Source organism: Eretmochelys imbricata, chromosome 3, assembly GCF_965152235.1.
Source record: "Eretmochelys imbricata isolate rEreImb1 chromosome 3, rEreImb1.hap1, whole genome shotgun sequence".
NCBI classification, from domain to species: domain Eukaryota; kingdom Metazoa; phylum Chordata; order Testudines; family Cheloniidae; genus Eretmochelys; species Eretmochelys imbricata.
The window spans coordinates 187,194,245-187,210,862 of record NC_135574.1 but is presented as its reverse complement, the minus strand read 5'-3'; the positions used below and the strand labels follow the sequence as shown (position 1 = coordinate 187,210,862).

The 16,618-nt window shown below is 38.5% G+C and overlaps 1 protein-coding gene across 1 annotated transcript in view; it reads left to right on the top strand.

Annotated features, from left to right (window-relative positions):
* Positions 1-655: 655 nt before the first annotated feature.
* EFEMP1 (EGF-like fibulin extracellular matrix protein 1) overlaps positions 656-16,618 on the top strand; it is a 90,680-nt gene continuing 74,717 nt past the window's right edge. The window contains exons 1-4 of the mRNA XM_077812020.1: positions 656-927; positions 2,637-2,724; positions 6,035-6,083; positions 6,274-6,537. Coding sequence (XP_077668146.1) covers positions 656-927; positions 2,637-2,724; positions 6,035-6,083; positions 6,274-6,537 — 673 coding nt within the window. The remainder of the gene's footprint in view (positions 928-2,636; positions 2,725-6,034; positions 6,084-6,273; positions 6,538-16,618) is intronic.

Below are 16,618 nucleotides of genomic sequence, written 5' to 3'. Positions count from 1 at the left end.
AGTACAGCACACCCTATTCCAGATGAGGCTGCACCATTTATTTATATAATGGCATTATAATGTTTTCCGTATTAATCTCCATCCTAGACACAATGCACCCTGTGTCCTTTTGACCACAGCAGCTAATGCAGATGTGCCTGACTTCCAATGACAAACTCTCTGGGGCAAGGACCTGCCTTTTATAGCCCCCAATTCCGGCAAGCACTTACATTTGTGAGGAACTTTACACACAGTGGTCTGACTCCTGAAAGCACTCTGGCACATGCTCAACTTGAACAGCACGAGCAGTCCCACTGCAACCAAATTGACCCACTGAGTGCTGAAGTCTCTGGCTCTTCACATTTTGCCTGGAAGGGGACAGCCCGCCCCCCGGAGCTACCGAAATAACGACGCGTTCACATTATTCTCGCTTAGCCTCGGAACAGCCCAGTGCAGTCTGGTGCAAGGGGCGGAGGGGCAGCGGCTGGGGTTTCTTAACAAAGGTGACACGCTCCCCTGTGGGTGGCACCGCTGGGCACGGGGAGATCGCTCCCTAACCGCCTGGCTGTCTCTCCTCCCCCGCAGCGTGCGCCCTAGCCGAAGGGGTTAACTCACTGAGCACGGGGCCGGGAGGGGGCGTTCAATAGACACCACCGGAGCGGGCCCTTGTCACTGAATGCCAGGCCGGCGGGGGGAGCAGGAGCGCCAGGCAGCCTTGCGAGCGCTACCTCGGCGGCGCGCGGAGAGGACGGGCTGGGAGCCGAGCGCGGGGCCAACCTGCTGCGGGAACTCGCTCTCCTCCCCGGCGGCGCTTGCCAGGCTAGCCCAGGTACTAGGTGCCCTCAGAGGAGCCCTGCTCTGCGCTCAGGTAAGGCGCCGCCTGAGCAGCCCACGCGGGAGACGAGGAGCTGGGGGCGCACTGCGAACGGCTCGCCGGGGGCTGGTGGGGTGAGTGCGTGCGTGGGGCACAGTCCTGCGGGGACTGCTGGTGAATTGCTCTGTGGGCGCCAGAGGCCGGGCAGACCGGGAGAGGGGATGGGATCACTGGGCTCAGGGCAGAACACGACTCTCGCGGGTTCGGGGCGCTGGGTTTCCCCGCTCCCCCTCTTCCGTGCGCAGGGGATGGGGGACTGCTTCAGTCTACCTGCTTTGCTTGGAAGCTGTCCGACGTTGGCAACGTTAATCAGAGCATAGGGGGAAGGTTGAGCAGAGAACTTTTCTGAGTTAATTGAAATACGAAGTAACCCGAACTGAAGTTGACTAGATGGGTTTATTTTTAAAAACCTTCTGAGAATGGAATACATTGGAACTTCCCACGCTTAGTTTATAAACTGGTTCTGCCAGGGGCTTGGGGAAAAGTTGAATCCTGCCAGATTTTGGGCCCAGGCACATCATGGCACAACAGTGTCACCAACGCTGGATCCGGCACCTGGATCCTGCCGGATCTCCCATTTTTTGACCCAAATCTGAACACCCAGAGAACATGTTTAGTTGCTCCTAGCTACCTTAAAAACCCTGATCCTGTTGCACCCCAGTGCAGCAGCACCACAAAAGCATTTTTGTGGCCACAATATGTTGGTAAACATAAATGAATTCCTTGCAATGAAGGGTCAAATACAGTTGGATGGTAATAGTGTGACTGGGAAGTTCATGGCCAAAACTCAGCCAGCTTTAGTCACTGGATACATGTTTTTGCAGCACTGTTGCACTATGATACATTGGGATCCGGATGATCGTGGTGGACTAACAGAAACTGCATACATTTAGATGGTAAACTGGGGGGAGTAGGCAGCCAGCAGTTAGCCAGATCCAGCAGAGTACACATGCCAAATTAGAGTTGTTGGTAGCTTCCTTGTACCTGCGTGAGTGAAGGTCCAGATTGTTTTGGTGGAATAATGGAAGGTGGTACAGTTTCTGGGTTTGTGGAAAAATTGGGCAAGACCCCGCAGCATCCAGATTTCAGAGCAGAGTTTTTGTGGGATTGTTGCATTAGGATACATCAGGTCTGGATTTTTAAGTTGCAGTCAGAGCAGCTAAACCTGTTATCTGTTTAGATGATGCAGTTTGGGGGACTAGGGCCAAAAATTGTCAGGATGCAGGTGCTAGGTATGTCATTTTGCAGTGCTGTTTCATCAGGATCTGAGATTTTTTGGTGCGGTAGATAGGGCTACACTTAGTCTCTATTTTGATAATACTATATGGGGGTTGTTTACAAAAACTGGCAGGATCCAGGTAAATCCCATTTTTATCTTTTTTCCCTGGTTCTTTTACCTGTTAGATCTCTCTCACAGATATTTCTGGTGGGACATGAAGTCATCTGAAAATTAATTTTAAAACCAAATCAGATAATTGCAAGAATGTTGGTACTTGGGCTATGTTATTTTAGAGAACAGACGCTTGAGTGTGATGCAGTGTTAATTGTTACATTATTTTAATGTCTGTTACTTCAGCTGGGGAAAGATAAAACTGACTAAGACATTGCTAAATCTCAGCCACTTCCTCATAATCTAACAAGGGCTCCATCTTGCCTTCCTTATTCTTCAGTGGAAGTCTTACCCTAGTAAGGAGTGTGGGATATACCCCCATAGCTGGTTATTCTTAGCTTTTTAACAGTAAAAGGTGCTAAACATTGGGTTTCTTTATTTCTTTCTTTCAAGATTCATGATGTTGACAATTATGTTCTTGGCTGCTTTCACTCTTACTACAATAAATTCACAGGAAACTGAAGAAACTATAACATACACGGTAAGATTTAATAAACTTTGAGATATTTATTGCTTAGCAGGGATTCTTTTCTAAATAACCCTCAACAGAGAAACCATAGTTCTTTGCCAATATAGAATGTTCAGTTCAAAGTTCTTTGACTTTGTATTTTAATTTTAGACTAAGGTGCTTCTCGAGTGAAACCAAGTTTCAGACTTTGAACTTGTTGGTGATACCTTCTGTTTTGAAAGGTTTATTTAGGTACTAAATTAGATGAATTGAAGAAAATTATAAGATGAGGCTTTTTCCCTACCTTTCAGAAAGATTTGAATCCTCCGAAAGCATTTTTGTTTTGTTTTATGGATGCAAAAAATAGACTGGAAAATCATAAATGTACAAAGTAAATGTTATCCATAACAGAAAAGGGTATGACATATTGTTATATGCAATTCCAAGTTCTGTGAAATAAGATGCCCAAGCATCTTCAAAATTACAGAAATACTGTATATGACTTATTTAAAACAAATGTATTACATTAATTATAAATATATGAAACATCATATATGTCAGCTACTAGTCAAAATGTGTTGCTCCATTTCTTCTAGGAGATTTCAAGGTGTTTTAACAAAATATAAGTACTTTGTAACTGTAGTCTTAAAATTTAATGCTGTGTGTAAATTATGACATTTTCTAGCTGGTAAATCATCAGTGTCAAGAATAGTTTTGAACAATTATTTGTGTGGCTATGACCAGCTGCTAATAAAATATTGGAAATATGTTCCACTCATACCCTAAAATGGATGTGATAAGAATAGAGGGGCAGGGCTGTCTTCTTTATGTAAGTTACTTTTTCATCTATGTTTGCTCATTTACTTTTGTAATGAATATCACTGGCAGAGTAATGTTTACATTGGCTTGGATCATGAAAAAAAAAAACATTTTCATATTTGACCCCTATTACAAACACAGGCCCTGATCCTGAAACTTGTTTTATGTAGGTGGACTGCTGTTCCTGCACAGAGCCCCACTGAAATCAGTGGGATTCCACACAAGCAAAGAAGGTTGTCCTTGTGGGACAAATTGTAGGATTTTGGCCAAAGAGCCTGATATCATGCAATTGTTGCTCACATAAGTAGTCTCACTGAAGTCAGGGGACTGTTCACTTGAGTAAGTGCTGCAGAATCAGTCTATATGTTATAACTACTTATGTTACAGCAAAAAGCAATTTATAAAATGTGTTAACATAGGGCCTTAAAAGTGAGATTATGCCTAGTACACAGGCTTATTTTCCATTTTTTATTGTGTATTCCCTAAAAAAAAAATCTAGCATTCTTCCAATAAACTTGCCTAGTTTCGTTTAGACCTACCATAACATTTTCAAAAGCCTCTAAGTGATGTAGGCTGCTAAGTGCTATTTTCCAAAGTGTCTTTAGAACTTAGAAGCCCAAACCTCATAGAATGTCAGTGGAACTTAGGCTTTAAGTGCCTAACACACTTTTAAAAACAGGATTTAGTTGCTTTTGAAAATTGTACCCCTATTACACTAATATTTTTGATACATGTACTATATGCATTTAGGGCCAAATCTTGGTTCCACTGAAGTCAATGGCAAAATTCCCATTGACTTTGATGGGAGCGGATTTGGCTCATTAGTATTAAGTACACATTACTTCTGTTGTGCATTAGCAGGAATTGGGTGATTCAGTAAATACATAAATTTGCTTGTTTTCCTTTGGGCTTGGGTTTTCATAGCTACAGTAACTTTTGTGGTGTCAACTCAGCATGCAGTCATTCCTTTAGAGAGCTAGAATTATATTACAATTAGCTGTCCTCTTACCCCCTCCTAACACTAGAGGCTTTTCCCTCCAGCTCACTGCTACATTTGGCAGATCATTGATGTCACCTGTGAATAAACAAAATGTTGTTGTTTCTACTGCTGATTCAATCTCTATTAGTAACAAGTTTCTCAGAACAACTTCAGCATAATACATTGAGCAATATGGATATCAACACTCTGGGTCAAATTTATCCCTGATGTAGCTCCACTAAAGCCAAGGAGATACAGCAAGAACTAATTTGGCTCACTGTGACTAGCTGATTTATTGAATCAACTCCTTTTCTGCAACACTATGAGAAATAATATATCAAGCAGGACAGACAACACGTACTATATCTTAGTTTATCTATTGATGTTTTACGTCTGTATTCTTGTGCACTTCAACAGCACTATGGTGCTCAGTCAGTTTCCACTAATTGTCATTTGAGATGATAATTAAGCCTCTCAAAAATTAGATCTTGTGTTCTAGAAAATGAATACTTTGGGGCAGAAGGAAGGTGAAGATGCCTTCTAAAAAGTCTGGAACCTTATCCCTCAAACTCTTTCTCACATTTGTAGTCCATACTGATGTGAATAGATACATGGATTTCATGTTTTATCTCATTTGAACCCTGCAAAGTCTTACTCACATGAGTAGTCCCAGTGTTGCAACTCACAATTTTATCATGAGTCTCACAATACCTGCTGTTTTTCCTAAAGCCCAAGCTCCTGGATTCATATGATTATGTGAGAATCTCATCTTTCTTCTTTAAAAAAAGAAAGTAAGTTTCTAGCCCTCCTGGCTGTAGAGAAAAGCTTAAGAATGTAAACCTTAATGGCTTAAAATCAAGAAGGCAAATAAAAAAGAGTCCACAATTTATTATTTTTTAAAATCTCATGATTTGGGGCATGACTCATTATTTTTAAGATGGCAATACTCTAGTGACATTGACATCCACAGGACTACTCCTGTGAATAAGGCTTGGCAGCATCAAGGTCTTGAACTGGAGTGTCATCTACACCAGTGCTTTTCAAGCTATCTGATATGGGGAACCAGCAATTTTTGTTTCCAATGTGCGCACAGACTGGCAGCCGCTGGCTTGCAGACCAGCATCAGTCCACGGACCACCACTTTGAGTAGCACTGATCTACGCTTTATGAGTCAAAGAACTTAGGGTCTGGTCCTGTGAGATCTTGAGAGCCTTCTGCAATTATTGACTTCCCTGGGAACAGAGGATGCTCATCTCTCTGGAGGCACTGAGCACCTTAAAAGATCAGGCCCTAAATTTGTCAATTTAGAATATACATTAGGCCAACATTTAGGAAAGGATTATTCATTTCCTGTTATAAACTACTTCTTAGTTTTGTTACACAGTAGTACTGCACTGAGATCTATTTTCCTGATATTATGAAAAATATATAACCACGCTGGTTATTGTTTGTTCAGAACACAATTTTCCATAGCAACAACAAATGCATGAAGTATTTAAAAATATTAATTCATCAGTCATTTTTCTGCATCTCTTTTCTACATAGCAATGTACAGATGGCTATGAATGGGATCCTGTCAGGCAGCGGTGCAAAGGTATAGTAAATCTTTATAAGTGAAAGACTTACTAATGGTATTTTTAGTCCTTTCTCTTGAGTTATCTTCTACATCCGTGTTTTGATGTTTTGGACAATACACGTGTACTTGCATGCCTTGTTACATTACTTGTGTTAATGTCTGTTAAGGTCTCATTTTAAAATATGACTTGTGTTGTTGCTAATCACAGATATTGATGAATGTGAAATTGTCCCAGATGCATGCAAAGGTGGGATGAAATGTGTTAACCACTATGGAGGATACCTCTGTCTACCTAGAACAGCTCAAATTATTGTAAATAATGGACGAGAAGACACAGCTGCTGAATCCACTGGTGGACGAAACAATGTCATTCGACGGACCCCTGCTGATCCTCATCGACCACCTCCAAATCCAACTCACCAAATACAGTGTGCAACTGGGTATGAGCAAAGCGAGCAAAATGTATGCCAAGGTAAGCAACTGCCTTCTGTTAAGCTTTACAATCATGTTCAAAGTGAATGACAGAAAATCATACATATGCAGAATGACAGCAGGGGAGTTTTGTCCTTGCCAGCAATTCCATTGCTGCATCCTAGTATAGTACACATATATAAATGACAAATTTTAAAGAACATCCTAAGAAAATATATTTCACTGTCATAGTTCAAGGTAACAATATTTGTGATTTCCTGCAGCTTTACCAACTCTGGTCCTGCTTCTGCTCCCACTGATGTGAATGAGCAGAATCAGTCCTACTGTTTATACATCTTCATGTAAAACTTAGATAAGCAAATTCAGTTGTATTAAGCATTTGGGGTTACATTAAATGTGTCTGAGATACACTGCATTGAAGAAGGTAGGAAACATAGTACCTGAAAAAGTAGGGGGTATTCTTCCAGTTTCAGAGATAACCTTAAACTATATATTTTCTCTAATTAAAATTTGAATGCATGAAAGATTAATTGCACTATGAACTTTACCTTAGACTCAAACTATAATATAGAATGTTTAGATCACATATATTTAGATCACATTTGCATACAGTCTCTATCTGAAAGACTAGGAAACAAACAGCTGAACAACTTGTGCTCTTCCGATTTTAGAGGAGTAGATCTGCTGAGAGTCTGCCAGCTTACTTCCAATATGAAGGTTATCTAGCCTGTGAAACTATGGCAATGAACAAAATCCATATGAGTGCACATACACCATGCACAGTGCCACAATTCTCAGAGTATTAGCAATGTTAATGTTAATTCAAGAGTCAGACTTGCAACACTATTCTAAACTGAGATGGCTTCTCATTTGTTATTTGTTTAAATAGTTTACTTGAACATCTGTTATTTTCAGAAAGTATACGTTTATGAAAGAAAAGATGTTGGGCTAAATTCTGCCCTTGATTCATAAGCATGGTTTTCAAGCAAGTCAATAGGAAACTTGTGGAGAACTCAAATTGCCCACTGAAACTTGGCCTGTTCATTTTTTCCATCCTCTGGCTTCAAAATCAATGTAATCATATAAAATAGTAGTAAAGTGGCTATAATCAGGGCAAGCTGTGTTACACAGCTGTAGTTCCTTTCTTCTTAGTATTCATTTATACAGTACCAACATCATTTACTTACTAATAAGCAGAAGCATAGTTATTGTAATGGAAACTGTTTTTAGTTAGTACCATAAATCAGTATTTCAACAATGATGCTTCATCTGCCTGACCAGTGTATTTTATGTCTTTAATTTCAGAATTATGGTACATGGCACTGAACTTAATGTGACATTTGTTAACATTCATTTTGTTGAATTTCAATAAGTTATTTCAATTTAATGGATTATTTAATATATTTTATATATTATAGTGTTCATAAGTAACTCTAAAATGTTTTAAATAGAAGTGTGTTTCCTGCTACATTCTTTTTAGGTTTACAATTATTTAAGGTGCCAGTAGGGAAGTGCTTAATTTTATGTAGTATTAATGCCTTACTGTGTTCTGAGTATTTTGAATTTTGAACTGAATTTATAAAATTCATGGTATAATGAAGGATTAATTTCCTAGGGTTGAACAAAACATTCTAATTTCTTATACCAGCATTTTTTGAGAGGAAGGGTGCTTGTGGTATTAAAGCTTCTTTGGCTTCCAGAAAGCTTTTCAATTAAAGATAAAATCAGTTTTGTAAAGGCTTTGGTTAACTATAACAATAATTAACTAACAGTGGCTAAAATCTTAACTTTGGCTAATCATGTTGGAGAAGCAGAATGTATGAACTAAGGATGAAATCTTAGGTCCATTAAAGTCAGTGGATGAATGAATGAACGAACGAACGAACGAACGAACGAACGAACGAACGAACGAACGAATCCCAGTTGCAAAATGGTTAATAGTCACTATGTTTGAAAGAAAGGTTAAGAGGTTTTGGAGGATTTAAAGTACACACACAACTTGGATACTTTCATGCATTGCAATGCTGAAAAGATCTTATAAATGATATTGTTGATCATCAGTGACCGCACTGAAGATTTACTTGTGGTTAAAAGTTCTTATTTCATATGACAATCGCAGGAAGGGGAATCTGACTTCCGTACATACAGGGCTTGTCTACATGGCATAGAAAAGTGCTCTACCGGGCAGGACATTAACTTGAATGCAGTACCTTTTAGATCACACCAGCAGGTCTACATGGGGAAGTTAGAGAACAACCCATTAGAGCTTTCTACAAAAAGGACCCTTGTAGCGTGCTTTGCCACACTGTGTAGATAAGCCCACAGTCACACTTAAGGATGTTTTATTGTTTAATTAATAAAAAAAATAGTCCAACTCCTTCTAATTGTTTGCAGATGTATGACATTTTCCTTCCAGTCCAACAACACTAAATAATATTTTACAACCAATGTGAAAGTTTGGGGACCTCTGTTTAAAACAATAGCATGCTCTGAGGAGCTGTATTACTGACATCATGTTGGAGTAAGAAGGGCCTTCTGTTTTAATACAAATGTCCACTCCCTTTTCAAACATTCCATAGCTATGGTATGATCATCCAAATAACTTCACTTTGGTCTATAAATTTGGAATAAATAAGTATCTAAAGATTAATCACATTTGCATTCAATTTACTTCAATTTTCAACAAATCTTAGTCAACGGATAAAGTTTAAAGATACACAGTGGGCCCAGATTCTGTTTCTACTGACATGAAAGGCAAAAGTTTCATTGACTTCAAGCTCTTCCTACAATAATGCTGTGACTAATGTGACTTGCAAAAAAGAGAAATTTAGCTATTCATCTGTAATATTTCAGCCATTTTTGTTATTTAAAAGAAAAGACATGAAAATTATTAAGATATTTCACTTTGATTAGTATCTACTGTCCATATATGGTATAGTAAGTACTTCTCAGGTGGTTTTTGCAACATACAATCTACCATATTTATCCAAAAACCAAATCTCTATTCATAATGCATCCTACATCAGATACATAATACAAAATTGAAAAATAGTATGAATATATACTTATATGATAGGAAAGATTAGTCTTTTGCCTTAAGTCATATATTGCAAAGCAAAGTTCTTTATATAAAATGCTTACAGTAAAATTAGGTGTCTGATTTAAATTCAAAAACTCAGAAAATTCAGTTTAAAAATAATCAGTTAGGTTTAAAATATGCCCTTAATTTGCTCCATTTTGTCTGATTCATACAGACAACTTCCACTGACAAAACTGAGTTCACATTACTTCTAAAACAGCTCTCCCCGTTGCATTCAAATTGTTACTGAATTCCTGAGCTAAGTAGACAAACCTTTATTTAGCATGCTGACTGGTTTCTAAACTGCTCAGCTCTTCTAACACTGGTAAATGTGAGGGTTAGTGGGAGAACATCACCCAAAGAGGGAAGAAGCAGCAAGATTACTGAACAGAAATAGCAGAGGAAATAAATTTTTAAATAAACTTTGAGTTAACTAACGGCCACCGACATTTATTTATGATACGGGGGGAGAAACACATTAAAGTTTTCCCATTGATGTCAATGGGAGTTTTGCCATTAACTTTAGTGGGGCCAGGATTTCACCTCTACTGTATACAAGGAGTATACATATTTTACTTTTACTATATTGTTCAGATCACTGAGGACCTGATCTCATTGAATTCAATGGCAAAACTCCCAATGACTTTGATGGTGCAGGATCTGGCCTATACATAACTACTAGTTTTGGCTGGAATGGCGCGATGATCAAAATGTACCTTAACGCACAAATACACTGCTATGTTTGAGAAGGAAAAAATACATTTTGTACCATCCTATCATGAAAGCTCCACAAGCAGCTCAGTAAACAAACTATTATTTTGCTCTCCAACCTGCCTGTAACCTTTGGTATTATGTACAAAATGTGTTTTTGTAGTAGTGTGGAACAAGCCCTGATTATATGAAAGAGTACCGTGTGTGTTCGAAATACTTATATTTCATCACTAAAAGTATCCTCTATAGCATGCAAGTATTTTATGTGTTCCATCATTATTTGCAGCCTAGTATACAATTGGTCTTGTAAAAGGTGCATTTGAGTTTGTGCATTTTGATTTTTTCTAAACTGATACAGTTAGCTTCTATTTTCTGCATAGCCTCTTTTTGTGTTTTTTCTGGTAACAGCCTACATAATTATCTACCACATTCAATCCAGGATTTTACCTAGAGAAGTAGAATTAGTGCTAATTAATGTCACAATCCCTGGGCCAATTTGTTTGTTGTTTTTTTCCACACAGATATTAGTTTACATTATGGACATTAATTACACATTATGGTCTTGACTCAGCAAAGCACTTAACCAGTTGCTTAGCTTTGGCTTCAGTGGAACTTAAGCATGTGTTTACTGAATTAGGGTCTATGTTAAGACACCTTTGTGATGCTTTGGTGTTCAAGCCAGACCAGTAAGGGGTTGTGTCACTGCCTGTGCTACTGTGGCTTACAACCCTAACACCAACAGCCAGCATATAAACATGCAGGTCACACCCTAGCTTCCACCGCCCAGTTACTCTTTGCAGGGTGACCCCAACGCCCACATAGTCCCAATTTTCCCCAAACCGTCTGCCCTGTAGTGTCCAGCCCTCTTGCTGAACACTTATGGATGTTATTAGGTTCGCTGCTTCTTTAAAGAGACAGTGCCCAGCAGCTTATTTCCTTAACTGGAGTTAACAAACACTCCATTTTAATCAAAGTATTGGATTGTTTTCTAGTAAAAGTAAAACAAGTTTATTAAACAAAAAGTCATTGGTTTAAGTGATACCAAGTATAAGGAATAAAGGTAGAAAGGGTTACAAGCAAACAAAAATAAAAATATGCTTCTAAGTCTCTAAAACCTAATTTGACAAACTAGAGTCTCTTTTTTCAAAGTGTTTCTCACCAAGTGTCTTCTCCAGACTCTCTGGCCAGGACCCTTCCCAGAGCTCAAAGTGGTCAGTCTCTTGTCTTCTCAGGTGAAGGGGTTCTGTCCCCCTCTCTCTATAGTAGTAAATCTTCAAAATGTATTCTTCTGAAGGGTATCCCCAGATAAAGTTCTGTTTCCCTCCTGATTGTAGACACCATGTTGTCTGGTGTAGACTCTATGCTGGTTCCTCCCCTTCTGGTGCTTTTTCCAATGCAAATGATGTCTTCCTGCAACCTCCAATACAAATGAGTATCATATAGACTTTGGTCATACCTGGTTTGAGGTGTTGGCCTCTTTCTTCTGTCTGGGGAAAAACAGTTTATCAACGTCCCTGACACTCCTGGTTTAAACACACACATTTTAGTCACATGTTTCCAACACCGCTATAAAGTTCTTTGTGGGTTTGCCATACATACGTGACACAAGAATATTAATGATCAGTGAGTTACTAGTTTTCTAATGGTATATTACATGCCACTTTTGAGGTAAATATCATGACAACAGTGTGCCAGCTGGCAATGCGGTGGATCTAGGAGTCATAAACTTCTTGTTCCCCTTAGCCCATCCTCTGGGGTTGGATCATCCTGCAAGCATCTTGCCATCTTTGTCCATCCAAGGCAGCCCTAAGGTCCATCCATTGTTTCCTAGGCTTTCTTCAGGGTCTCTTTCCTGCCAACATCTCCTTCCATGCTGTCTTCACCGGGCCCTCTTCATTCATCCTCAGTATGTGTCTGAACCAGCGAAATCACACTTCCTGGATTTTGTCAGTCACGGAATGACTTTGACTTCTATCCTAATGCTTTCATTTCAAAATCTGTCTTTGTGTAACTTGCATTGTGTGAAGATATCTTGAACACCTGTAGGCCATCTCTCTACCAGCCATGCTTTTACACCATACAGCATGGTGGGGTGCACCATTGTATTATACGGTTGGGCTTTCAGTCGCAGTGTCAAACACAACACCTGAGGTGTTATTCAGCACTATTCCAGCACTCCCCAGTCTGGACTGTCTCACATTCAAGCCCACTATCTTCCATAAACCAGCCACCAGAGTACTTGAACAGATCAGTTTGATGTAGACATGCTCCATTAATCTCTACATCCAGTTTCCCTGCGGCACTTCTGCTGACCCACATTACCTCACTCTTAGTCATGTTCATCCCATGCCTGTTTAGCTGGCCATACCACTGGTATAATTTTTCCTATATTAAGAAGCCATTTATGAAATATTTTATTATTTATTAAAGGGGCACTATCAAGCAGTTAAAGATTAACATTTGATCATTGTTACATGAATAAAGCATTCATACTGACCTCTTAATTGGAAAAGTTGACAACCTTAACTGTAATGCTGTTGTTGTTCTAGTAAGAGTTATTACACTTTTCTGCTGACATCAGAAAAAGACTATACTTGCTCACTTACATGGTGAAAAGGTAATAAAAATTGTTGTAATACCCTTTTATTGACATCAGTGAACAGGAATGGCCTTTTAATGACAGTAGTGATCTAGCATTTCTAAAGCATGTTCAAAGCATCTTTGGAGAATCCTCCTCTCTTTGCTGTGAAATTAATATACCATCATGGTATAATCTTCTATGCTCCAGCAAGGAACTACAATAACTTCTTCATAGAGCCAAAACAAATATCTTTATTTGGTTAACTTCAAATGGTTCCTTTTTGCCGCCATTTCTATAAAAGCTCTACATGAGGAACTCCCAATTGACTAAAGTGAGTTACAGCTGAAGGAGGGCTTGCAGATTTAGACCACTGATTATTTTGAAATACTAAACAAATTATACTTTTTCATATTTATAGATACAGGGTAACATTTTCAAAAGTGCTTAAGATACTTAAGATACTAAATCCCATTTTCAGAAGTGACTTGAGTGCATGGAAGCCTAAGTCTCACTGGAAGCCAAAGTCATGTCAGTATGGGCCAATCTTCCAGCTGTAATTGGCCTGTCACAACAGCCTCTTGTAAGGATTACTTCTGCTAAGGGCAGGAATAATCTTGCAAGAAATGAGGTAACTTGAGAAATGGGGCCAAGAGGCCCATATTTTAAAAAGAACTGACTATGGTCAAGCTCAGTTCTAAAGTCCTTCCAACCAACAAAGACCTTTTTTGGTAAAGAAAAAAACTTTTTAGAAAAAAGGCCTGGTTATTGATTTTAGAGACACAGTACAAAGTAAAGTCCCTTCATAAATGCCTTCAGTTCCTCAAACTGCTTATTCAGTCAAATTCATGATTAAAAATAAGCAAAACAAAAGTACAGGAATTCGTAGCAATCCATTAGAGAGAGGAAAAGTAGTTCTCCCCTAGCAGCAGATTTCCTAAGAGGCTGTGTGCCTTCATTATATGTGACAGTTGAAAATCAGATGTATGGAAAACCTGCAAATCAGGAACTGTGCAGACCTGAGAGAATCCACAGAAGGGTGCAACATTTTTGCCCCACTTGGACAAATCTTCCCCCTTCCCACCAAGTACACATACATGACATAGGTGGCCTGAATTTGGGGCAGCAATATACAGCCCACACATAGGATGAATAGTCATGAAGTTATTGTTGTCAAGAAGAGCTTAAGTGGCTGTCGTATAGTCACTCTGAGATCATCTATTATATATTTTCTTTCCCTATTAACCAGAAAATCATTGCTTTGGAAAGAAAACAAAGAAAAATATTTGCCATAATTTGTTAATAAATGTCAACCTGAGCAAACACCTTACATGCTTAAGAGTCATGCTGTACCTTTTAGTTTATATTTTAACCTAACTAAAAATACTGTAGGGATTTTCAAATTACGGAGTTAAAAAATAATTAAGTATACCTGTAGTTATTATAAAATAGCTTTTATACTCATTCACAGTTTTGTGTTTTGTTGCCATGTTGTTGATCTCAACTCATGTTAAAGGTGGTTCTGTTGTAAGTATAGTGGGGAAGTGTTGAATTTTTGTTATGTATGATTATATGGTAAAATGTGTACATTTGAAGCTGAAAAAAGATACTAAAAAAAATGTGTTACAGATTTATTTTGTAAAGTTATAGTGCCAACAAAAGAAAAGATTCTTGAGACATACAAGAGAATTGGGCCTTCCCTGGCATAATGCATTCCAAGGAGCTTTTAATTAAGCATTTTTTAGTACTAAAAGTTCGCTAGAGCTGTTTTTATCGCTGTTTTAAATAAGTAACCTTACCCCATAGGAAATGTCATCATATTCAGCAAGCTACCAGTACTTGGAAATATGGTCTGATAACTAAGTTTTGTGGCTGGAAATTAGCTGTTTGGCATTCTCTTCTTTTACATTTATTTTTCCTCATTTTCAAATCTATATAGGGTTTTTGGAAGGGACATCCTGTACTTGTTTGCCCAAGTATGACAGTGTGGCCATAGACTGCCCTCAGTATACACCGAAAATTCTCATTAATAATGGGAATTAAATGTGGGAGTAAGAAAAGTGTGTGCCCCTTAGACAAGAAATGTTAAAACAGTTGCTTTGCATTTCAGGGCTTCCCAAAGTTATCTGTATTACAGCAGAAGGCTCCCTGAATGAGTGAAATTCAGCCTGTACAGTAAAAAGAAAAGGAGTACTTGTGGCACCTTAGAGACTAACCAATTTATTTGAGCATGAGCTTTCGCGAGCTACGGCTCACTTCATCGGATGCATCGGATGCATCTGTAGCTCACAAAAGCTCATGCTCAAATAAATTGGTTAGTCTCTAAGGTGCCACAAGTACTCCTTTTCTTTTTGCGAATACAGACTAACACGGCTGTTTCTCTGAAACCAGCCTGTACAGTGATACCATCTGAGCCTTTTGCATTACTTAAGACACATATAATGCAGGTCTCAAGTGCAAAGGACCTTGCAGAGGCCTTCTTTAGTAGGTGAATTTCATGTCTAATTCATGACGTGGTAATATATGATTTTAGCATGTCTGACACTACACTTGATGCTGTTATCCAGTGACTGAACAGATGCTGTTTGCAGTATCCTGAATACAGAGTGAGCTTATTCAAGGTTTTTTGTGTGGGTGATGTGCATGCCTGGGTCAGAGGAGAATTCCTGTTAAAACTAGTTAACTGTTAATGTGTTCAGTCAAGTTTCAATGGATAGTAGCAGCAGTGAGGAGTATGTTGAAGTGAAAGTTGTAAGCTTGGATGATCTCAGGAATGTGCACTGTAGTCTGTAACCAAAGTCTTTAATCTGCGTTTTCAAAAGTAGTCAACAAGTGACCACCCATACATTTATTGAAGGCCACCTCCTCAAAAACAGGAACTGAACTGTCTGTTTATTATATTTGAATAAACAAATTAGTCCTTCATACACAGTGATACAATTCATTTTTTAAATTAATTAACATATTTCTTTTGCCTATCAGCAGCTATAAATCAGATTCATACAAAAAAGCTCAATAAGATTGATGGAAACACTATTGCAGAACAACTGGTGTTAATATAAAGAGCATTTTAGCCCCATTTGCAGGTTCCAGTCCAATAGTTCAAAACTAGAAGACTTACAGAAGTCTAAAAAAATTGGAGGGGAGAAATGGAAGGCACAATGCCAAAAAACCAAGCGGCAGAATGAATAGCTAATTGCTGCAGATTCCATACCACTAAACAATTAACATGCAGTAGAGTCATTAGTGAGTCAATCTCATATTGGTCTATACTGACAGCATTAGCATAACCTTAGAATGAAAAAGTTGATAGTCTTTTTTAAACTAACCTTTTTTTTTTTTAGATGTTCTCAAATAAGCCAATATTTAATAAAGGACACATGGAGGGAAAAGAAGACAGGAGTGAGTGGACGCTGTTAAGTGGGGTTTTCAATTGAGATAAAATAGCTCAAGCAAGCTAACTTGACGGGAAAAGGCACCTTTTCCCTAGTCTAAACAAGTCTTTGGGGGCAATTTGAACCTCTGGATGTTAAGAAGAAGCAATCAGAATGGAATATATTGATAGAAAGTAAATTATAGTTCATACACTATATTTTTTTCTGCAACTCCTTTGATATGGTATCTTCCTGTGTTTAACTGCCTGAAAACAGTAAATAGGATGATAAAGCTACCATATCTTGGCACATTTTATCCACCACATTTTTAAAAAATTGATAAGCATTTATCTTCACCAAGTGTCTTAAAATACAGTGT